General features: G+C 34.2%; 2 protein-coding genes across 4 annotated transcripts; one reads left to right on the top strand and one right to left on the bottom strand.

Moving 5' to 3' along the window:
• The first annotated feature begins 4,847 nt into the window (after positions 1–4,847).
• Positions 4,848–9,960, top strand: LOC21395435 (probable serine/threonine-protein kinase PBL26). Its single transcript, XM_024162332.1, has 9 exons — positions 4,848–5,010; positions 5,194–5,336; positions 5,937–6,025; positions 6,495–6,772; positions 7,089–7,610; positions 7,720–7,868; positions 8,094–8,309; positions 8,406–8,555; positions 9,649–9,960. Exons 1-9 carry the CDS (start codon positions 4,848–4,850, stop codon positions 9,958–9,960), a joined length of 2,022 nt encoding a protein of 673 aa, XP_024018100.1.
• Positions 9,961–13,952: 3,992 nt separating this feature from the next.
• Positions 13,953–23,153, bottom strand: LOC21395436 (transcription factor GAMYB). Of its 3 annotated transcripts, none has more exons than XM_010093013.2 (4): positions 22,999–23,153; positions 17,435–17,863; positions 14,930–15,932; positions 13,953–14,620 (listed from the first exon to the last, which is right to left on the bottom strand). In XM_010093013.2, the coding sequence occupies exons 2-4, from the start codon at positions 17,792–17,794 to the stop codon at positions 14,313–14,315; spliced, it is 1,671 nt and encodes a 556-aa protein (XP_010091315.1). In that variant the 5' UTR covers positions 17,795–17,863; positions 22,999–23,153; the 3' UTR covers positions 13,953–14,312. The 3 variants fall into 3 exon arrangements, with proteins under 3 accessions (XP_010091315.1, XP_024018072.1, XP_024018073.1); XM_024162304.1 differs by lacking the exon at positions 22,999–23,153 and adding an exon at positions 18,183–18,275; XM_024162305.1 differs by having other exon boundaries at positions 14,494–14,672.
• Between the last annotated feature and the right edge of the window lie 339 nt (positions 23,154–23,492).

Here is a 23,492-nt window from a genome sequence, read left to right on the forward strand (position 1 = left end):
GCTTCTTGAAACTATTGTACTTGATCGATTCCTTAAGAAAATGAAAAGACAAAAAAATGAGTCAAAAAATAAAATCCCAATATTTAAAAAGTTGCGATTCCCGTTTAAGCAGTCTACAATATTTTGTGTCTTCAGTGTGTCTCTTGTTTGGCACCACGATGAGAGCACTCCCCTAAATTATTGATATATATATATATATATATATATATATATATGTGTGTGTGTGTGTGTGTTGTGTGTGTGTGTGTGTGTGTGCGTGTGTGTGTGTGTATTGATGAGAGCACTCCACAATAATAATTATTGATGTTAATGTTACAATTTATATAAATAGCATTTATGAAATGTTCTAAGCCGTATAATTTAGGAAATTTTTTGACAATATCCCACCCAATTGAATATGAACCGTTCGATTCAGATCCTTTGAATTCGATCAATGGCTCCTATAGGATCTCCCTTGTTAAGTTTTGGTTGTAGAACCTCTAAACCCGATCAATCAATCATATGAAGAGATTTCTAAACCGACTAAATCAAAATCAATTAAGAAGATAATAATAATAATAATAATAATAATAATAATAATAATAATAATAATAATAATAATAATATTTTATGTTTAAAGTTGAATTTGTTGATTTCATGGATGATTTGAGCCCACTAGCTATCTCATCACTTCATGCGTTAATGTTGAAAAAGGTTTAACATATGAATTTTGCTTGAGCAAGCCGGTTTGATAAAGGGATTCGTTCCCTGATTCGAATCATGATTCGTGGTTCGCTACAGTATTTTTTCTCACAAAAAATACACGTAAATCAAAAATGATTCTAATCAGATGGTTCTAATCCATGAACCAAACGGGTTATTTTTGCACCAAATAATGTAAACCAATTATTTATGAAATTTTTCTTTTTATCACATACTTAAGCACCTTATTATTTTTTTTTCTATTCATAATAATATGGTCACTTTAGCTCTATATAATAATTAATTATGTTACAACCTGGAACAACTTTGTTAGACTAGTACATGACAATGGAAAGGACAAATGATTATGTAATTGGCCACAATGTCACTTTTCCTTGTGTTACATTTGGCAAAATGTCCTCATCCCAACATATATTTCGAGTTTTGGTTATACAAACGAGAAAAATGAATCTGTATTCAAAACATGTGCTAAATCCATCAAAAAACGACAATAACTCTTAAAAGCGTAAAATAAACCTTAGTTATTTACAAACAACCCAAGAAACAAAACAAAAAGACTTTATGTCGTATGCCAAGCATCAAATAAAATATCATTATTTTAATATTATGTGATGACATAATCTAATTGATTGAATAGTTGGACTTTGATTCTTGATCCACTTCAAACATAAAAATCGATAATTACATTGAGATACCATGATAGTGACTTCAATATACGTTCAATGTAAAGGACAAAATGGGGGATCTAATTGACTTTAATATACGTTCAATGTAAAGAACAACATAACTAAACTAATGGGAAATTGCAGTGCATAGGCCAACATTTAAAACTTGTGAAAGTAAATAACTTATTTACTGAGCGTTAGAAATAAATAGGTCATTTGCAGTTTAGAACCTTTTATCTTCCAATTTTACCCTTTTTATAAGGTTTGTTATTTTTCTTTTCTTTTCTTTCCGGAGCCTCTCTCTCTATTGACTTCTCTCTCTTTTCTTCTCTCGTCACCAAACGGCTCCCTCTCTCTCTCTCTCTCTCTCTCTCTCTCTTCTGATCTCCATGCTTCTCTCCCACCCTCCCCGACTTCTCTCTCTCTCTTCCGGTAAAATCTAAGCTCAGACTTCACTGTCAAGACTCAAAACGGTGCAGTCGAGACAATGCGAGCCCTTTTGACGGTGACGAATTTCATTGATCTGCATCCAGATCTTCTTACCGTCGTTCTAGATCTCCGCCTTCAGTGTTAGTCGGCACCTCATGTACTGTGGTGGCCATGAAGAGAACATGGTGTTTCTAGAATAATTTAAATATATGTATTTTAAGCAATATGTGCTAGAAAAAAAAATTTGTTGATCGGAATGTAAATTTATAAGTTATGTTATGAACCATTAATTTGTGTCATTTGGTTTAAATCTCTTAAGTTTATTATTGTTTTGATTAGTTCTATTGGCTATTAATGTTCAGGTTTCGCTTTGTGCTGGGTAAGACAATCTGATTGTCTAGTAGATGTTTGATAAATTGCTTAATTTTACACCCTGAGTACAACGAACGTAGAGAGAGAGAGAGCGTGCGTGCAAGAAGAGAGAGAATTTTAGTTTTTTCTTGGGTATCATTTTAATTTTTTTACACGGGGCCACTTTTGTAAATTTAAGTGCCAGTAAATCCAGATTAACAGTAAATGGTCTATTCCTAAACTTTGGACTATTAATTCTTATTAATCTCTTAAATAGACATATTTCCCTCCTTCTCCCCTAAACTAATTGGACTGAACTATTTGCTTATCCCACTAGAAAAATCCAAAAATACCACTCAAGATGGTGAAAAATTTTACTTATACCACTCAACTGAAAAATTAATAATTATCACTCAATTAATAAAAAAAAATTATAATAACACTTAATTATTTAAAATGACAAATAATAAACTTGTGCAAAACCTTATATAATTGCCACTTACTTTTAAAGTGACTCACAAGCTAGTAGTTATTAGACCAAAGAAGAAAACTCTCATTAAAGAGAGAAAGGGGAAAAGAAAAGGCTTACTATATACATAAACATACATATGTACCTATATATCTAATATATAAATACAGGTATATAGGGCTTGTCCTTGCTTCTCTCAGGAAGACAACCTCTGGTAATACAAAAGAGTGAGAAAGGGAACACGTTCAACATAACACTTGACGCAGCAAGGATGTAAAATCTAGAAATCTAGGGCCTGTTTAGTTCGCCGATTTAAGTTTTTAATTCGAGTTGAGATGTGATTTTATGTGAGAGTTTTTTACTGTAGTAAAAAATTTAAATGTGACTATTTCTGAGAACTTTTTATTGTAACAAAACTCAAATCAGTGGAATGAACGGAGCTATCTCATAATATTATAATATTATTTACGGTCTGTGTTACGTTGAACAGTGCCTTGTTATACTTCTTACTTTATATGGTCCTCCTGCAATGATCTTATCAAAAGCCTGAACATACAGTTTGTAAGTGGATATTTGCTTATAAGAAACCATTGCTACATATAAGTGGGCTGCTTAGGGTCGTTTAGCATTGTTTTTAGAGGAAGCTTTTAGTTTTTTTATAAGAATTATAACATGTCAGGATGTTTGATATAGCATGTTTTTGTCTAGAAGCTTCTAAAAATTACTACCCAGCAATAAAATTTAAGAAGCAAATCACTAGTAAAACACATTCTGTTTTCAATGTTCAAATATACTAAAATAAGCTCAATAATAAAACATAATTATCAATCTACCAATTTTATTTTTCCAATAACATATAAAAAATAATGCTTTTAAAAGTTACAAAATGTACTATACTAAATTTTACTCCACATTTCAAAAACTTAAAAAAAATGTTTAAAAATAACAGTTAAATAACAAATTTAGTATTTATTTTATTATTGTAATTGTTGAAAATATTGAAATTAACAACAATCAATCGGAAATATTTAAATAAAAAATTAAGATTATATCTTTTTAGCAGTTTCAACTAAACATATTATAAAATTAGAAATAAAAACTATAATTATAAATGTGTAAAGTATATCTATTTTAGTTATTATACATCTCTATAACATTTTTATAAAGAGTTTACCAAATGCTTTTGGTACACACGGCAGCTTTGAGAAAACAAATAACTCCTGACAATTACCGCCTCGTTCACTTCGCGGATTCGAGTTTTCAATTCGAGTTGAGACGTGACATTTTCTGAGAGCTTTTCACTGTAGCAGAAAAATTAGATGTGATATTTTCTGATGGCTTTTTACTGTAGAAACCAAAAATTGAAAACTCAAATCGGTGAATGAACGAGGCCTACAAGAAAATATTTTTGAACAGCACGACAGTGCTAAACTGACCATTAATCACACTAATCAAACCCAGCTAATTAATAATGAAAGCTATATTGATATTTCATTCTCAATCCCAGCTTAGTCAATAACTAGCCGGCAAATTAGCTTCTGCACATTAAAAAAAAAAAATTCAAAATATAGCCACCCAAATGACATTTAAAAATGATTTGCGGAAAAGAAGAGAACCCAAAGCATTGTGATTATCACCAACTGTTCCATTGTCCTTTGCCAGACTCCAAAAGTTCATGTTAACAACAATCACTGCCAATGAATAGTAAAGCTTGTCTTGCACAGCTTGCACAGCTATACTTAAGCAGCCAGAAACATGTTAAAAAACAAAAGGTCTGTCTCCAAACAACAATTGAGAAAACTCCCAGGGCCCCTAATTCTGGATATCCGAATATGCTCTCCAGCTTAGTCCAAAGATGCTTTGCTTTTGCTTGGAATCACCACTACAGTACTTTCCTCTTGAGATCGGTTGGTTTAAATTCATGACTGCTTTCCATTCCACTCTTTCAAACTTGCTTCTAAAGAACTAGTCGACATATCCATTTACATTTTTCTTCATCCTTGATTTTTTTTTGTTTTTCATTTATCATGTTAATCCTACCCTAGCCAATCCAGCTTATCTAAGGTAAATATGTGTGTGTCATACAATAGATGTAAGTCAATTAGCAAAACAGAAAAGGAAAACTATATAGAACAACAATATACAAATGTAGCAGTGTAGCCATTGCTTTGTTCAGTGTTTTATGCAAAAACCTTGAGAAAAAGTAATAAGATTGCGGTGAGGAACTAACCATGGAGTCGGCAGCAAAAGGCGGTCGTCGTAGTGTGGTGGTGATTCTGGATGCATCTAGAGATGAAAGCTTGAAAGCAATTGAAAGGGTCTGGAAGGAGTTTTCTCTTGAATCCGGAGATGACCTTATAATTCTTGCAGTTCTTCACCAGGTTAATAGTCCTAGTACGTTTTCTTTCGCAGGAGCTGTAAGAAAAAGGCGTAAGGATTAAATCTTGTATATGCTTTTTTTGGTTTTTCGTACAGGGAAATATACCACGGTAAAGTATCTTACAAGCTCAAACTGTACATGTGCAAAATGCTGACTTTTGCTTCTCTTTTTCTTTGCCTTCAATATATGATTTCCAGTGGGATACAAGGTCACTGTGGATTATAATTCGATGTTTGGGACAAACGAGAAAGTCGTTGAGGATGCGCTTGCGGTTAAGGAGAAAGAGTTCATGGTCAAAAAGGAGATTATCAGTATTTCAAATGCATGTCAAACAGAAAAGGTTAGAAAAATTTTGCCTCCCAAACCATATCTGAAATGAGAAATACACTTTCAAGATTTGTTCTGATACAAGTTTTGTATGCATATCATGAAAATCAGTATCAGTTACTTATATTAGTTGATACGTATCTATATATACCAGACTAAATTTGATGTCTTACCTCAACATCCAATATCCTTGACTGAGTGTGTGTGAAATCTATTTAGAGTAAACTCTCCAATGCATAATGATTCCGAACATTCAATTTTGGCAAATTATACCATCAACTTTAAATCAGTAGCAATTGAGATCTAATAATTTAGAAAGATTATGATCTTTGCTTTTAACCGTCAAATTTGACAACATTCGTTAGCTATTGGACCTCAATTGTTACGGAAGTTCAAGGTGCAATTTATCAAAATTAAAAGTTCGGATTCATTACGCAAGAAAACAAATAGTTTGTGGGGCAACAATGCAATTTACTCATCTATCTATCTATCTGTACAATTGAAAGGACAAATAATAATAATAAAAAAAAAAACTTTTCTTATGCCATCACCTGTCAATGTCAATCCAATGGCTAACAAAAAACTTTTTTTTTTTAATGAAAATTGGATTCAGATTAGTTTCCAAGTGATGGTGCTTGCTGGAAAAATCGATGCTGTAGAAGAAGCGAAAGTATCAGAAGCAACCTGGGTAATTCTTGATAAGTAAGTCGAAACTTCAAATATCTCGTTCCTTTACGACGGATACTATATATAGAGATGTTTTTGTGAGTGTACTACGGCCAAATTTGTGTATGCATTTGGATATAGCAAAAAAAAAAAAAAAAAAAAAAAAAGGGGCAAAAAAACTGGACTGGCATTGATTGTGTATGGGTCTAAGAAATTGAGGTCATATTCTGAAACTAAAATAACGTAGTGTCTTTAGACACCATGATATATGTCAAGGCCCTGCAACGGTCATAGTTTGTACCACAACCTGATTCACATAGACATTTTAGGTAATACGAGGTTAATCCAACAGCATTTCTCCAAAAGTAGACACAAATCGTGTCCTAGAATACTTCCAGAACATAACAATTATGAAAAGGAAATTCAAGAAAATAAATACAAAAAAAAAAAAAAAACTACCTGAATAACTCAGATTAGGAGAGCTCTTTTTGACATGGCAATGCAGGGAGACGAAGAGAGACAAGAAATTCTTCTTGGAACGCCTTTCATGTGACATATCGAGAATGAAAGATGACAAGTCTCTTGAATATTTAAGGGGGCCAAAAGAAAAAGGAAACAGCAAACAACCAACTGAAGATTTTGGAGGGCCAAAAGAGAGGGGAGACAGCAATCCACCAACTGAAGGCAGTACTAGACTGCAGACTGACACTAGCACCAGAGGCCACATAAAGTATGATGAAATGATACCAGGAAGCCCAAAAGGAAAGCATTCTCATCATAGAAGTAAGCGTTTCTTTTGAAATTTCTATTCGCAATGAAATCGCATGCACATGAGACAATCTTTTTATAGCAATAATCTATACACATACAGACAGTCCTTTCAAATGTACTTTGTGAACTGAATTTGGTCTTTTAATCAACTGACCCTGAAATTTGGATCCTACAATATGATGTATTGTTTAACCTGTGAAAAAAAAAGAACAACCAACAACAACAACAACAAAGTCTGTCTAATAACCAATTCCGACAGTACTTCAATTCAGTGACTATATTTTGAAAACCAGGCAATATGCTTAGTGCATCCAATCTGGTTCATCAGGTTCATCAGGTTCTAAAGAGAAATCATCAATAGATAAAGAAAATACTAGAAGTACGGAAGGAGAAAGAGCAGAAAGGAGCGAAAACGATGGGGGGAGCCCAGAGGGGCATGGACAGAATCTCAACGACTATGATTGGATCGGAGGATATGAAACTGATGAGGAATTTATTTCAACTTGTACGAAATGTGACAACAGACGGCCGAAGACTGGATGGAAGAAAGAGTTCACTTATAAAGAGCTCAATGTGGCTACAAGCTGTTTTTCTGACAAGAACTTCCTATCAGAAGGTGGATTTGGTTCTGTCTACAAAGGAGTGTTGAAAAATGGCCTAAACATTGCTGTGAAGCAACACAAAAGTGCAAGCTTTCAGGGAGAGAAAGAATTCGAAGCTGAGGTTCATTTTCTCAGCAAAGCAAGACATGAGAATTTGGTCGTGCTGCTGGGATCATGTTCAGAAGGAGACAATAGGCTTCTTGTTTATGAATTTGTATGCAATCGTTCATTGGACCAACATCTATCAAGTAAGAGTAAAAAATAAGATTCTACAACCCTATTATTCTTGAAGATCCCTTACAATCACATAACTGAACAGTACTTAGATGATTTTATTTTGTTTCTGAAACCATGCAGAACACACACGTGAACCCCTATCTTGGAATGAAAGGATGAAAATTGCTACAGGAGCTGCAAAAGGATTGCAATACCTGCATGCGAAAAATATTGTCCACAGAGATATCAGACCGAACAACATCCTCCTAACACATGATCACCACACCCTGGTAATGAAACCAAATGCCATTCTTTTTATTCCCTGCAAAAGGATGGCATAATCATCCGGACAACTTGCCCTGAAAAATGCTTGAGGCACTAGTGGCGTTTAACACCCCAACTAATAGATAGGGCCCGTAGTGTGGGACCCATCTTCTATTAGTGTGCGGTGTTGGACATAACTGGTTCCCCTTAAAATTGTTCATTAGCGCTCATCTAAGTGCTCAATGTCTCAGCTAGGAGACTTTGGTCTCGCAAGAACGCAAGAGGAAGATCACTCGTCAGTAACAAGAGTTGTTGGAACTCTGGGATATCTAGCACCAGAGTATGCGGAAAGTGGGAAAGTGTCAACCAAGACAGATGTTTATTCTTTTGGTGTCATTCTATTGCAGCTGATAACAGGACGCGGCACTAATGACAAGTCACTTGAAGGGAGAAGTCTTGTGGGATGGGTAAGTGATAAAAACCTTATAAGCCTTCTATGTATAGACACTAAACAAAGGCTGTTGGCTACATAAGATCCATTTTTTCTTTTTTCTTTTTTTCAGGCTAGACCACTGCTAAAAGAAAGGAACTACCCAGATTTAATTGATTCGAGAATCACCGATTCCCACGATGTCCACCAACTCTTTTGGATGATTCGAGTAGCAGAAAAATGTCTTACCAAGGATCCCAAAAAGAGATTATCCATGGATGAGGTAAGTCAAATAGTTTTGACTAAATAATCTGCAACTAGGTATCCAAATTGAGCACTGTACTTTGGATGCTTATAATCCTATGAAACTGGCGCACCCCACCATTTATAGCCTCTGCAAACTACACTTCTTAATAGAACAATAATAGAATTGCGACATAAAATTCAATATTGGTGTCCCTCCTAATATATTAAGATTTTAGGATAACTGGCAAGTAAATCGATATGCTTTAACCTTATTCTATTAAACTGTGTTGTTGGGTTCATTCTCTCATGAAGCATTGGATTCACAAATCTTTTATCAGCCATCCCAGAGACTTCTATCGGCTGGTAGTTTTACGTTGCATGTAAGGTGACAAATTACACATACTTTACAATTATCAGTAGTTAATAGTGCACGGGATTCAAACTTTTGAGTCATATATAAGGGAAAAAAGAGAGGAAAAAAAAATCATTTTCATGTGTGCTTATAAACAGACTCATACAGATACAGCGAGGGGAGCATTCGAGAAAGACTCAACCTGAAAAAAAAAAAAAAAAAAAAAAAAAAAACTGGTTTGATTCGCTAAGAATGCCGGATAATAAGGCACCAACTAACATGTTGATTCACTTACAAATGCCGGGACAGTAGGGATAGAAACAGAACTGGTTTATTCTAGGAATACTAAGAATTGCACACACAAATTTAGAGTGAAAACTCTTAATAATCAAACTCCCCCAAATAAACTTAACGTAAAACTTTACTGATCAAAATCCCCCAAGTAACTTAACGTAAAACTATATTACCAAACTCCACCAAATAAATCTAATTTCTAATTGGGAAAAAAAAAAAAAAAAAAAAAAAAAAAAAAAAAAAAAAAAAAAAAAAAAAAAAAAAACAAATTTTTAATTGGGAAAAAAAAAAAAAAAAAAAAAAAAACCAAACTTAAAAGTCTTAAATAAGATAATCCTAATTTTAAAATCATAAACGTTGTAGAAATCTAGCATACCTAAAATTTCGAATCTTCTTTATCCTTATCCACCATCTGCATAATATATATAGAAATCATTTTCTTGAGGAACAATTATTTTGATATACATATATAAGTTGATTGCAGGTGGTATATGCTTTAAATTACCTCAGAGAATCAGATACAATCTGCAATATCAGGCTTTCACCCGCAAATTCAGATTCATCACCAGGCAACGGTCGAGATTCGCCTGACACAAATGTTGATGATGATGACAATGATCATGCAAAGTATGACTTAAAAACTCCCACAATGTACAGCACCAGGTATTATGATCATAATATGAGTGGAACAAGTTCACAATCTTATTCAACTCGGTCAATTTCTTCATCAGAAAGTTCAAGCATGTTCACAGCATCTGTGGTGTCCAGTTTGGACAATCGTGATTATCTCCAGTAGTGATTATTACCCCGTTAAAAATGCTTAGAAACACCACCAATGTTAAGATCACGACTAATAAAAGGTGGGTCCCGTGTTATAGGACGCATCTTCTATTATTGCGACAATTAATAACGAAGGAAGACTTGCTGTGAGTTGTGATGATAGCCGTTGGTGGGTGATAAATAATATTACATTCATAATAACAAGAGAGAAATATATATACATGTAGATATAAATTTTACGTATGTACATGGTATGTATATGAGCGAAATGCAGTATATTATAATGATTGGCCCGTTCGGTGTGTGCATAAAGTACGTACATGGTAGTTGTCCATTCTTCATCTGCACGTTATTTTCCTAAATTATTTTCTCAATGGAAATTTGTAATTTCAAAAGGAAAAAAAGAAAGAAAAAAAATACTATCATACATCAAAACATCTAGCATTCATAGGTTTTTGAAAATCGGGTATCTAAATATTTTTATTTCTGACACTAACAAATAAATAGCAAAGATCAAAACGCTCAAACAGAAATATGTATTGCATTTTTAGCCCTTTGAAGCTATACTTGGATTAACATATTGAACCTGAAACAAAAGCGGAAGAACCAATCATGCATATACAAATAATAATATACAAAAGGGCAAAGGCACAATAGGAAAGGGTTAAACCACCAGTAGTCTTAGTTTTTGAGCTTTAAATCTGATTAAATTCACGTTAGATTAAAAAAATATGCAAAATAGATGAAATTTGATACAGATCTAATGACTAAAAAGTAAGAGATTACTAGTAGTCCATTTTTACAAAGACTGTCAAAGAAAGTTTCTTTTTTTCTTTTATGGCTTTCGGTGCATCTCAAAATTGTGACCGATATGCAGCAAGAGCAATTCTGTGCGGCGCGTTATAAATTATTAATACGGACTTATACAGATTTGACCGTTAAAAATTTAATTAACAGTAAAAAACACTTGCTCTTAGTGGATCACAAATAGAAGATGTACCGTAAAATTTCTCCTTTTTTTTTTGTTAAAAGGACCTTCAAACCCTTAAAAAGTTGTGATTGAAGATTTTCTTCAAGTTCCATCATTTTTTTAACAACTTTTTCATGAATAATATAGAGACATCAACGTTAATTCCAATTACGGAGTTGTCAATTTTTTATTAATAGCGGAAGATACAACCTCAAAAATTTTTAAAAATTATGATAAAATAATTTATTGATTTTCTTGGATCATTTATCGATTTTAAAATGTCATTGATTTATTATTGTTTGTTATTGATTAATTTGAATAAATTAATGATTTAGCAATGTAAATTATTGATTTATATTTCTATTCCATTCAATTGATTTACTTTGACAAAAACAACATAATAATCTCAAAATCAACTCCAGAATTGTTCAAAATCTAATTTATTGAGAATCTAAAGGACAATACGAATCCGATTGACAAAACTACTTTGATTGATTAATTTATTGTTACTGGGATAGTATTGATAACTCTCATTAGAAATTTGTAACAAATTTCAAAAGATTTTAATAGGATATATGGATGAGAATTTGAAGCAGGAAAAAATAATCGTTGACTTATGTGTTGGAATTGTGAGAATTTAGAAAGGGGCAGAGGGGTGTTGAATTTTGGATTGTGCTTTTAGAATTTGAATATAGTTCCAAATAGCTTATCAAATGCTCTACCAAACATTATTTGTTCAAATTGTTGAACCAAATATGGGGAAGATTTTATTTTTAATTTTTAATTATCTCTTACAATGTATTTTATTTACAGACTCTAAAAGATTCATATCCAAAGACTTCAAAGAAGTGGCAACGCAAATATCTGGAAAAAAAAAAAAAAAAAAAAAAAAAAAAAAAAAAAAAAAAAAAAAAAAAAAAAAAAAAAAAAAAAAAAAAAAAAAAAAAAGAAGAGAGAGAAGGAATGAGAACATTTTGAGATTATAAACTTAAATTAAATTTGAAATAATCATATGAGATAAACACAATCTTACTTTTATTGCATTGCACTTTCTTAGAATTATAATTTATTTACGTACTCAACAAAGTTCAAAACACCTAATTCATATTTTTCAGTTCAAATCACCACAATTCGAATATGCAAATTAAATGAGGCTTAATTGTTTCTATAAATACTACAGTGTTCCTAATTTCCATTTAGAGTTGATGAATAATTAGTATATTAGCTTCTAGTTTTCTCCCTTTAAGTTCTCTATTTCCCTTCTTGATTCTATTATTCCCACTCTATTGTGTTGATCCTGCATCAGATTAACAATGAATTATCTGCAGATTTAAAATTTTGAAATTAAGCTAAAGATAAGAAACACAAAAGGCTATTTTGTGGTTGAGAGAGTGAATAAATGCAATAAGAAAAATATTAAAAAAAAAATTTAAATAAAAAATGCATGCCAACTTACGCAACTATGGAGCTTGGTGGCAAAACAAAAATAAAAAGTAAAATATAAACGAAGAAAATATGAAATAATACTCTGAAATTTTGATAAAATAAAAAAGCAACACACATTTTTCAGGTTACTCCTCGAAACAAATTATAAAACCGAGATTACAAAAAATAAATATTTAAAGATTTTATTACACAAAATACATCATATTGTTTATTTCAATTTATCTTTCGTATTTTAGATACTATAAATATATTGTTTGAATTTGAAAAACTTGTTTCAATTTCATCTTAGCCACACTCTGTAGACCAAAAGGCAAGGTGAAAAGACAACAATACTCTTACTTAGATGAAATTTCTGAAAAATATTTTTTTCCTTAAGAAAGTTTTCTGAATAAATATTGCTATATGATTACCTCCGTTAAATTACAAAATGTAGAGTCCATTTTAGGATTAATTTCACATTTAACCCTTAAACTGTGCAATTTTTCCCATTTTGACTTCCCAACTTTGATACTTTATAGATCGGAACTATGTAAAGCAATAATTATAGTTCTAACTTAGAAGCCTTTTGAAATCATTTTCCGAGTCGTTTTCCCCTATTTTGTTTATGAGTTTTTTTTTTTTTTTAATTTAGAAGAATCACAACCCAACGTGAAAAAAAAAAAAAAAAATCATATTCGTTATATAAGCTGTTATTTTAAGTACAAATTTTCGTAAAACTTCTAAAAAAAATTGTAGAGAGAGAGAATAGTTAAAAAAAATTAGGGAATTTTTTCCTCCAAAATGCTTTTAATGATGAAAGGGCTAAAATGACACAAGTTGCATAATTTAGGGGTACAATTTTGCAATCAGTAATTGACCCTCATTTTATGGCGAAAGAACAAAACTGCCCAAAAATAAAAGTTAATGGAATAATCTGCTAAAATTATTAGTTTAGAGACCAAAATAACACAATACTTAGAGCATCTCCAATGCAATGCTATAATTGATGTATCAATTGTAAATTTAACATTTGAATACAAAAAGTACTCTCTAATGCAATGCTATTTATTGTGCTAAATTTCTCTTATGTTATATTTTGTGACAAATTTCTCACCAAGTATAACATATGAAAAATTTAACATTTAATTAATATTGATTGAAATGTTTAGTTTTTTATGTAATCATTACAACTTTTACATTTTTTAATTATTTTAAAAATAAAAGTTTATTTTTACAACTTTCAAAGCTTAACAGTTATGAAAAAAATGTAAATATAGCATTTCAAATAGTATATACATCAAAATAAAAATAAAAATGACACCCTATCATATTTTTTGATGTTAAATATACTATTAGCGTTAACATTTGCATTAAAATTGGAGATGGTCTTACAGTTAAACCACTAACAGTGCTAATAACCCTTGCATAAAAACTTTTCTTTTAGAGATAGAGAAGAGGTAGAGTCAGTCTTAGTGAGACCGGCAAATACCATCCATGATCTAAGTTTGCCATGTAACATACAAATCATACAACGTAACTAATTTCTAAGACAGGAATAAGCATTTGGTAAAGAGAAAATGCTACCACAGACAAGGAAAATAGGAATTGCCCAACGTTCAACGGATTAGAAAAAACCAAATTCATCAAAATAACCAGAATCCATTCAATCAGAATGTTCAACGTTGAAATGCGTAGTTATTCCCCAATCAACGCAGAGCCTGCTGGTGACTGGACACTTCAGACAGTTCTGCTTTGGTATTACATTCATAGCTGCTTTGAAAAAGCAAATAACAAAAAGAGGCTACGAACAAAATAACCATGTCTCGTACAAATAAAACCATTTCAAGTCTCACCAACCGCTCACTCGAAGTCGAGGAAGCCACGGGGGATTCGAGTGCTTAGGACTAAACAAATCGTGAACACGAATGGAAATGGTGGAAAATTTCGATTCCAAACATTTGATGCAGCAATTGTCAAAGGAGATCAGACATGTGACAGACGGGGGGCATATTATTCCACACACAATAATTAAAACCCCATTCTTGGCTTAGTGGAGAACTAGCAGAAGGCAAGTGCATGTAGTCGGCCGCTGAATTATCACCGTTGAGTGTTGCAATGGTGTCGGTCATGATGCCATGGCCCCTGATGCAACCAAAACTCTGCTCAAACAAATCTGAACCAAGTAAAGCATCGGGACGAGTGAAGTCCGTCTGCCTTTTGGATTCTCTCACTTTATATGGGAGTAAATCTGCGTAGACAGGTTCTGGTTTCACAACGCTTCCTGGAAGAGCAAATGGAAGTTGCATCAGTATGAATGGTAGAAGGGAACAATCCTGTTAAATATAATTTGAAATTGAATTAGGAACTTTTTGAGGAATTCACGAGTGCTTTATGGAATCACTTACAAACTTGAAAGTACTCGCGAACCAGTTGAAAGGTAAATTTACAAAATAACATTTGTGGAATTCAGGATCCAATTAATACTAAAATATAAAAGTTCAACTAAGAGAGTTTTTCACATAAATTGATCATCTCAAATTCATAAAATATGAACAGTATCCCCTTTCTGGCCAAATAGGACAACACTTACCGGTAAACGTCTCAGCAGATGGTGGATCATCCAAGGAGCTTCCACTGGCACTAAAGCATTCATTCATAAATGATGTGTCAGAATGACCGAACGGCGAAATAGGTTCTCTGTATTCATCCCACTCATTTTCACAAACGTTCAAAGTGCCATTATCAGCCATATCACTAGGAGAAATACTAGATGAATTTTTACTCTTATCTGAGTGTTTCTGTCCACTGCTTAAATTCTTCGCCTCATGAATCAGAGCATCGAGCAGGCCACTATTACGGGGTGAAGAGCAATCTGACTCGAAGGCCCCAACTGGTGGGGGAGATTGGATAAAAGCATCAACTGACTCGAGTACAGGCGGTGGGGGAGAAGTGCCCCAAGTGCCTAAATCAGTTTCGGGATATTGGAGTGAAGGGAGCTCCAACTTCACAGCCCCATGAATGGGCTTGGAAGCAGAGGAATTACCATTTGGAAGGGAATGGTCACCCTGAGTTACATCAAAAGACAGCAAGCTCTTATTAGGATCAAGATCAGGTCTAAAGGATGCGCCAAATGAACTAGCTACTTTATCGCCAGGATCATTCTGAAACTGGTCAAACAGCGGAAATCCATTCTGGACACAACCAGCTGAATCTGGAAATACATCTGATGATTCACGAAGGCGTTTCTGGCGGTGGATTGTTGGCGGCACGAAACTATAATATTGTGGAGACATACCTTTCAACAGCATGGTGTTCATAGACATATCCGTAAGGTCAGAAACATAAGACAAGACCTCAGTGTTTGCCTTTAAACCATCAAACACAACATCGGGTATCTCAAAACTATTGACCTGCAAGGGATCATGTTGTCCTCTGTCCCCACAACTAATTCCGCCAGTATTTTGGCCTTGTTGATTCTCTTGAAACGCTTGCAAACACAGGTCAGGAGGATAGAGAGGCAAGCCGGCTCGTTGACGTCTCTTGATTCGTGTATTCCAGTAATTCTTTATCTCATTATCTGTGCGACCAGGCAACTAAAAAGAGTACCAAGGAGATTGTTGATTATTTTTTATAATAAATGGAATTTATGGGTTTCATTTAAAAAGAAAAAAAAAAAGAAAGAAAGGAAAAAAGAAAAGAAAAGCATTAGTTGAAGCAACAATAACTTAAAAAGTCAATTGTTAGGTTTTCTCAAAAGTTAGTTGAAACCGGTTCCAAGTTTTGAGATGAAGAGATTGAAGAATTCAGTCCCTAATTGGATTTCCTAAGAGAAAAACCCTTCAATGCCAAGTGGATTGCCAGTCAAATTATCCTTAAGTAATAGTATTCCAACACTAAACTTTTCCACGTAAAGAAAACCTAGCAATATCTTACTTCTAATATGTTTGGCATATAGCCACACCAAATATTCCAAATTTATTGCACAGTAGCAAGATTGACGGCTTTAATTTGCACTTTCATATCATAAAAATGCATCATAATTTATCTCCCAAAAGAATTAATGTTCATGCATGTTAATTGATTGAGATTCTCATAATTAATAACAAAAATTACAATAACATGAGCCTTGCCTGTGCATGCAGCACAACTATAAAGTAACATAATCCCTTGCAGAGACATTAATCAACACTGTGAGATACTTAACAAGAAAGGAATTATGAGGATATATAAACTGCAGAGATCAAATAGCATAAGTGGTCAATTAATTTATGTAGTTGTTACTGTAAAAGGGGAAAAAAGCATATTGGTTTTACTGGTTCTCTCTCGCTATGGGGTTATGTAGTTAGATATGCAGATGAAAAAATTAAAATAAGTTTAACATGTAAAATATATTTATTCTATAATGCCATAAATGAACATAAAATCAAGTCCAGTCCAATTCTAGACATAGAACTGCAAAACCAGATTCTCTTTGAACCAAACAGCTGACCCTACTTGACAGTACAGTTCATTCAAGTCAAAACTAACAGTGTTGTGCCAAAGACGGCAAACAAACGGAATACTAGAGCGTTTCAGGCAATTGCCTCCAAAACGAAAATTTTAGCATTAATTTTCATTTTATTCTCTTCGTCTACCATAGAATAGGTAAAAGGCTGGAGAAAATCACACTGTAGCTGAAGCAAGAGTAACAGTAAGTATTCCTCAATTCACAATATTTACGGTTAAAGATGCATAATAATTGAATCATCGCTGTAAAAAAGAAATAAATAAAAACACATGCAGATCATCTAAAAAAGGAAAAAGAAAATCAAAGGATCAGGTAAACATCCTGTATTTGTTTGCTAGACAATTAGCTTTATACTATGCAACACTGTAAATTTGCAGCAGACTACTCAATAAATAAATAACATGCCAATAATTATGAATGATTACTAGAACTCGGAAATACTTCTTTTATCAATAACTATAGGCTCTTCCCCTGTTCTGAATTGTATTTTCCTTAAAAAAATATTATAAAGAACAAAGGCCAAGAGCAAAAAACTAAACACGCAATGTATCACACCCATAGAAAGAAAGAAATAAAACAAATACTCACATGTGAGGCCATACGTGCCCACTTGTTTCCCATCTTGGCATGGAGTTCAATGATCAGCCTTTCTTCATCTTGAGAAAACGCACCTTTCCTCAAGTTTGGCCTTAAATGATTTGCCCATCGTAGTCTACAGCTTTTTCCACAGCGAGAAAGCCCTGAGTGCTTCTGAACTGCATTCCAGTTACCCTCCCCATGTTTTTTGACATATTCCACCAGAAGTGCATCTTCAGATGATGTCCATGGACCTTTCTTCAGAAGAACTCCACCACCGGAACTTCCCCCATTACTTTCGTCGATTAATGGTGACTCACTATGATATTTGGAGAGCACCCCGTCCTCACTCTCATTTGTTGTCCAACTCATCTCTAAATCTGCAATCGATTACCAAAGCCTACCAAGAGCTGACAATCAACCAAATGGTAGGTTCCCAACCTGGACATAAGAAACAAACATATTAAATAGACCACAAGCACTTCGTCTTTGACACTTACCTTCTATGCATATGCTCAGAAAGATCAAATAAACCCAATATACCAATTACCGTGGCTTTAGATTTACAAAATTGACATCCTATAACATTTTATAACCAATTGTAGAGTTGCGTTCTTTATATTTGATAGTAGCTTGGTTCGGAATAATATCATTTTATTTAAATTTGAACCGTTATTGATATCATAGTCAAAACAAGGTCATGCAGATTGTAGCTTTGAGTCTATCCAGAGTCCAAACCAACATAGTTCGATCGAACTACCTGGTCAACACATGACACGGTATCCAGACTTTGCAGAATGCATCATACACATCTTCTACATCTTCTGATGTTCTGACTGCTGTGTTCATGTATGTGTAGATTGATATCATAAATGACAACAAAGTGTGAGGATAAAAATGAATAATAGAATTTGCAAGAAACTCGGAGTCTAAAAAAAACAAATGTGATAGCCCATAAGTTATGTGGTTTTAGATTTGACTATAATTCACAATAACTCCGCCCATGCGTTTGTATAGCCAGTTCCAAGCCCGGGTAAAGGAGGAGGGTTGCAGTAGGTTGACGGCCAGCGTAAAAATAAGTCACTATCATGGATTTCACTTACATAGAATTTGTTGGGGTGTTCCCTACGTGCGACGCGCTATGCCGGGCCCCGGGTATAGTGTTAAATAGGCAAGGGGGGTCTTCACACATTAATGGACGTGTGCGGGGGAAAAAGCGAGCCCATGCGCCATGTCAGGCCCCGGATATGGTGAAAAATATACAAGGGGGGTCCTTACACATTCATGGACGTGTGCAAGGGCCAGAGCTAGCCCATGATAGGAAAATTCGTTTAGGTAGTTGGAATGTGGGTTCTTTAACTGGTAGATCCATGGAGTTAGTAGATGTTATGGTAAGAAAAAGAATTAACATTTTATGCTTACAGGAAACGAAGTGGACAGGAGAGAAAGCAAAGGAGATTGGGAATTTAGGACACAAGTTATGGTATACAGGTTAGGAAAGGAATCGCAATGGAGTTGGTATTCTAGTGGACAAAACTGTGAAGGATGACGTAATTGAGATTAAGTGAATAGGGGATAAAATTATTATACTCAAATTGGTACTAGGAAATAAGTTCATCTGTGTAATTAGTGCTTACGCTCCGCAAATAGGATTGGATGTAGAAACTAAAGTCAAGTTCTGGGAAGACATGGATGACTCAGTGTGTCGTATAGGCAATGAGGATAGCATTTTCATTGGAAGAGATTTCAATGGGCATGTTGGTAAGGATAGGGAAAACTTTGAAAGGATCCACGGTGGTTTTGGTTTTGGAGCTCAAAACGAAGAAGGAAAATCTATTTTGAAATTTGCGTTGGGACATGATTTTATCATAACAAACACATTTTTCAAGAAAAGAGATTCACACTAGATCAATTTTAAGAATGGAAGGAACTTGAGCCAGATAGATTATTTTCTCACAAGGTATAGAGAACGTTCTCTATGTAAGAATTGTAAAGTAATTCCTAGAGAAGTACTAGCCACCCAACATAGGTTAGTGATCTTAGATGTGAGCATTAAGCTTTGCTATAAAAGGACTAAGATAAACCACCTCTCACGAACTCGTTGGTGGCATTTGAAGGGAATAAAGCAATTGGCCTTTAAAGAGAAGTTGTTAGATGAGGCTACTTGGTCATATATAGGTGATGCAAAGACTACGTAGGATGTCATGGCCAGCTGCATTAGAAAAGTGGCAAAGGAGGTACTAGGGAAATCTAGAGGTAAAGGCCCCCCAGGAAAAGAAGCCTGGTGGTGGAGTGAGGAAGTTCAAAAGGCTATTAGGACCAAGAGGGATTTATATAGAGATTTATCAAAGCGTACGGATGTTGAAACTTTTAATAAGTACAAAGAAGCGAAGAAAGAAGCTATGCGAGCAGTTGGTAAGGCTCGTTCTACTTACTTAGATGAGGTATATAGGAGACTTGGGACTAAAAAAGGAGAGAATGATATATATAAACTAGCTAGGATAAGAGAAAGGAAGTGTCGGGACCTAAATCAAGTGAGGTGTGTTAAGAAAGATACGGATCAGGTTCTGACAAAAGATAAAGACATTAAGGAAAGGTGGAGGAGTTACTTTGAAAAACTTTATAATGATGATCATGCAATAGAGTTTAACGATCTTAGGACAAGGAGAACCTAATATGATATATACAAGAGGAATCAGAGTCTCGGAAGTTAAAACTGCACTACGAAAAATGAAAAAGGGGAAGGCATGTGGGCCAGATGATATTCCAATAGAGGTTTGAATGGCGTTAGGAGATGTTAGAATTGTGTGGCTCCCTAAGCTTTTTAATGAGATACTAAAGAAGAAGCATGTGCCTGATGCATTGAGGAAAAGTATTCTTGTCCCCATCTTCAAGAATAAAAGAGATGTGCTGAATTGTAACAATTACAGGAGCATAAAGTTAATAAGCAACACTATGAAACTTTAGAAGAGTTATTGAAAGGAGATTAAAGGCCACAACTACCATCTCAAGCAACCAATTTGGCTTCATGCCAAGCAGAACCACGGAAACCATTTTTCTTCTTAAGATGCTGATGGAAAGGTATAAATAAGCCAAGACAGACCTACATATGGTCTTTATAGATTTAGAAAAGGCATATGATAGGATGCCGAGGGAAGTTTTATGGTAGGTACTAGAAAAGAGAGGAGTGCATGTGAGGTATATCAAGGTAATTAAGGACATGTACGATGAGGTGGTCACGAGTGTGAGAACTGTTGGAGGCTACACGGCAGAGTTCCCTATTCGGATCAGCCTTCATCAAGGATCTGCTATTAGTCCTTATCTTTTCACCATCGTGGTAGATGAGCTGACAAGAGAAATCCAAGATAGAGTTCCTTGGTGTATGCTTTTTGCAGATGATATAGTTTTAGTTGATGAACATAGGGAAGAAGTTAACCGTAAATTAGAACTGTAGAGACAGACTCTCGAAACGAAGGGATTTAAGTTAAGTAGGACAAAAACTGAATACATGCATTGTATGTTTAGTAACTCAAGTAATCAGAGTGATGGAATTTCTTTATATGGTGTGGAGATTAAAGCTTCTAAGAAGTTTAGGTACCTTGGGTCTATAGTGCAGTACGAATGAGATATAGAAGAGAATATTCAATATAGGATTAAGGCATTGTGGGTTAAGTGAAAAAATGCTACAGGAGTTTTATGTGATAGCAAGATGCGTATTAAGTTGAAATGAAAGTTCTATAGGACTGTAATCCGCCCAGCTATGTTATATGGTAGTGAATGTTGGGCCATTAACATACAACATATATCTAAGATAAGTGTGGCAGAAATGCGTATGTTAAGATGGATGAGTGGCCATACAAGAATGGATCGCATAAGAAATGAAGTTATTCGTAGTAAAGTAGGTGTAGCACAAATATAAGATAAGGTGCACGAAGGCCGCTTGAAGTGGTACGGGCATGTCCCAACGTAGACCGCTAGAAGCACCAGTTCGTACTTGGGAGGACATTCTTATACCTAATACTAGGAGAGGGAGGGGTAGACCAAGAATTACGTAGACCGAAATAGTTAGGAAAGACATTCTAAATCTAGGCCTTCAGGAAAGTTTAATTTCTAACATAGCTGCGTGGAAAAGTGAAATCCATATAGCCGATCCCAATTAAGTTGGGATTAAGGCTTGTTGTTGTTTGTCACAATCATAACGAGTAATCAACAACCAAATGAAAATTAAGGGCCCGTTTGGTTTCCATTCCAAAACCAAGTTTATAATTCTAAAAACAAATAAACAAAAAGAGCTACAAAAGGATGCAACCATCAGCATTGAAGTTTTAGTATCAGCCCCAAAATAGAACTTAAAAACAGAAAACAAAAATTTATTTTCAAACTTGAACCAAATAACTCCAGTGAGGATCTACACCAGGGACAGGATTGGCATCGTTTCTGGCATGCCTCTGTGGCTTTGCCTTCTCCATTTTCAAAAACATTCTCCCTCCAATCGCCTTGTCATTCTCCATTTCACTTTGGGCTTTTTCTAGGCTTTCAGGCTGATTTCTCTAGCATCTGCTACTATTTTATCTGACTATTAAGCTTGATTTCCTCTTGCTATGGAACACAATATTTTGGGGTTACTGGATGCAAGTTTCCTCTGGTTTTGCTGCAAGTTATTGAGCAATTATCTACCAAAAGTGTCGTTCATTCTAGTTCTTGCTTCTTGGGTCATGGATGGTTGGGATAAAGTAGTCATATCTCTTATAGGCTTCTTAGTGCCAATTAATGTTCTTGCTCATAGTGATACTTCAAAGCATTCTATCTCATGCAAACGTGTTTTCCGCCAAGGTTTCTCATGAAAATTCCTCTTATACGGCCTTGGATAGGATAACTTTGTGTCTTTGTAAACTCCAATTTGTAAAGATGGACGTGGAGTTTATTGCTGTAAATTAAACTTGATGAAGCATTCTTCCAGGAATGGCGATTTCATGGCATCGTGGGGCATGGATTTTTTCTTTTAACTTAAATCTCAAAACAACTCAATCAAATAAAATATAAATAAATAAACCAATTTTTTCAAACCAATGTTTCCACGCCAGTATTTTAAAATCACCCTTTCCAAAAGGCAAACCAAACGGGCCCTTAATGACCTCTACCAAAAGAAAGCACAGATATTCCCCGGAAAAGAGAAAAGCGGCGAGAAATATTCCCAGGATTAAATCTGCATGCCCAATAAACAAAGTAACCAAAGCGAAAAAACGCGCAGTATAATAAGAAAAACCAGCATATCCAAACCCAAAACCATAATAAGTACTCGTATTCATTGTTTTATTACTTTCCCAATTAATTTTACTCACCAGCCTAGAGGAGGACATAAACTAGATAGAAAATAACTATTTATTATTTATTGCTAATAGTTCTCATTTATTACCAAATCAAGAAGAAGTCTGTCATCATATTTAAAAAAAAATAAAAAAATAAAAAAACAACAACAACAACAACAGAAACGAATTCGTGCAATTTAAAATTATAAAAAAAAATCGTAAAAAACACCTCCATTAATTTTAAATGCAGAAGAAGAAATGAAATACCTGAATTAGAGCAAGATTGAGGATTCCTCAAAATTTTATCAGAAAAAAGCAACAACAATTTCAAAATATGGCTCCTTCACTCGCGATCAAATATTTCGCAATTTTTCAGAAGAAGTGAACGAATTAGCTGAGAGCTGAGAAAATTGCAGAAATCGAGCACCTGAAGAACTCCGAGAAGAGAAATTCAATTCAAACGATCATCGGATTAACTTACAAAAATGAAAAAATACGATTGTAATTCACCTAAAAAGAATCACAAAACCCTACATCTCCAAAAAAATCAAAAATCAAAAATCAAAAATTTCAGAAAAGCTTCAAGCTCGAAGCTTCAAAACATCCAGAGACGAAATGAAAAGAATAAATTGTTCAACAGATCGGAATCAATTATCAAAACCCTAGGTGAAAAAATCACGAAAAGGAAATTGAAGAAGCTCAAACGAGCAAAATTGAGATCTCGAACCTTAATTTGCGATAGAGAGAGAGACGAGAATCCA

Source organism: Morus notabilis, unplaced genomic scaffold, assembly GCF_000414095.1.
Source record: "Morus notabilis unplaced genomic scaffold, ASM41409v2 Scaffold1082, whole genome shotgun sequence".
Lineage (NCBI taxonomy): Eukaryota > Viridiplantae > Streptophyta > Magnoliopsida > Rosales > Moraceae > Morus > Morus notabilis.

Coding starts and splice junctions, on each gene's coding strand:
- LOC21395435 (XM_024162332.1), top strand. CDS start 4,848: ATGGAGTCGGCAGCAAAAGGCGGTCGTCGTAGTGTGGTGGTGATTCTG. Junction 6,773..7,088: donor AAAGCATTCTCATCATAGAA/GTAAGCGTTTCT, acceptor CTGGTTCATCAG/GTTCATCAGGTTCTAAAGAG. Junction 8,556..9,648: donor AGAGATTATCCATGGATGAG/GTAAGTCAAATA, acceptor AGTTGATTGCAG/GTGGTATATGCTTTAAATTA.
- LOC21395436 (XM_010093013.2), bottom strand. CDS start 17,794: ATGAGTTGGACAACAAATGAGAGTGAGGACGGGGTGCTCTCCAAATAT. Junction 15,933..17,434: donor GGGCACGTATGGCCTCACAT/GTGAGTATTTGT, acceptor TACTCTTTTTAG/TTGCCTGGTCGCACAGATAA. Junction 14,621..14,929: donor ATCTGCTGAGACGTTTACCG/GTAAGTGTTGTC, acceptor TTGCTCTTCCAG/GAAGCGTTGTGAAACCAGAA.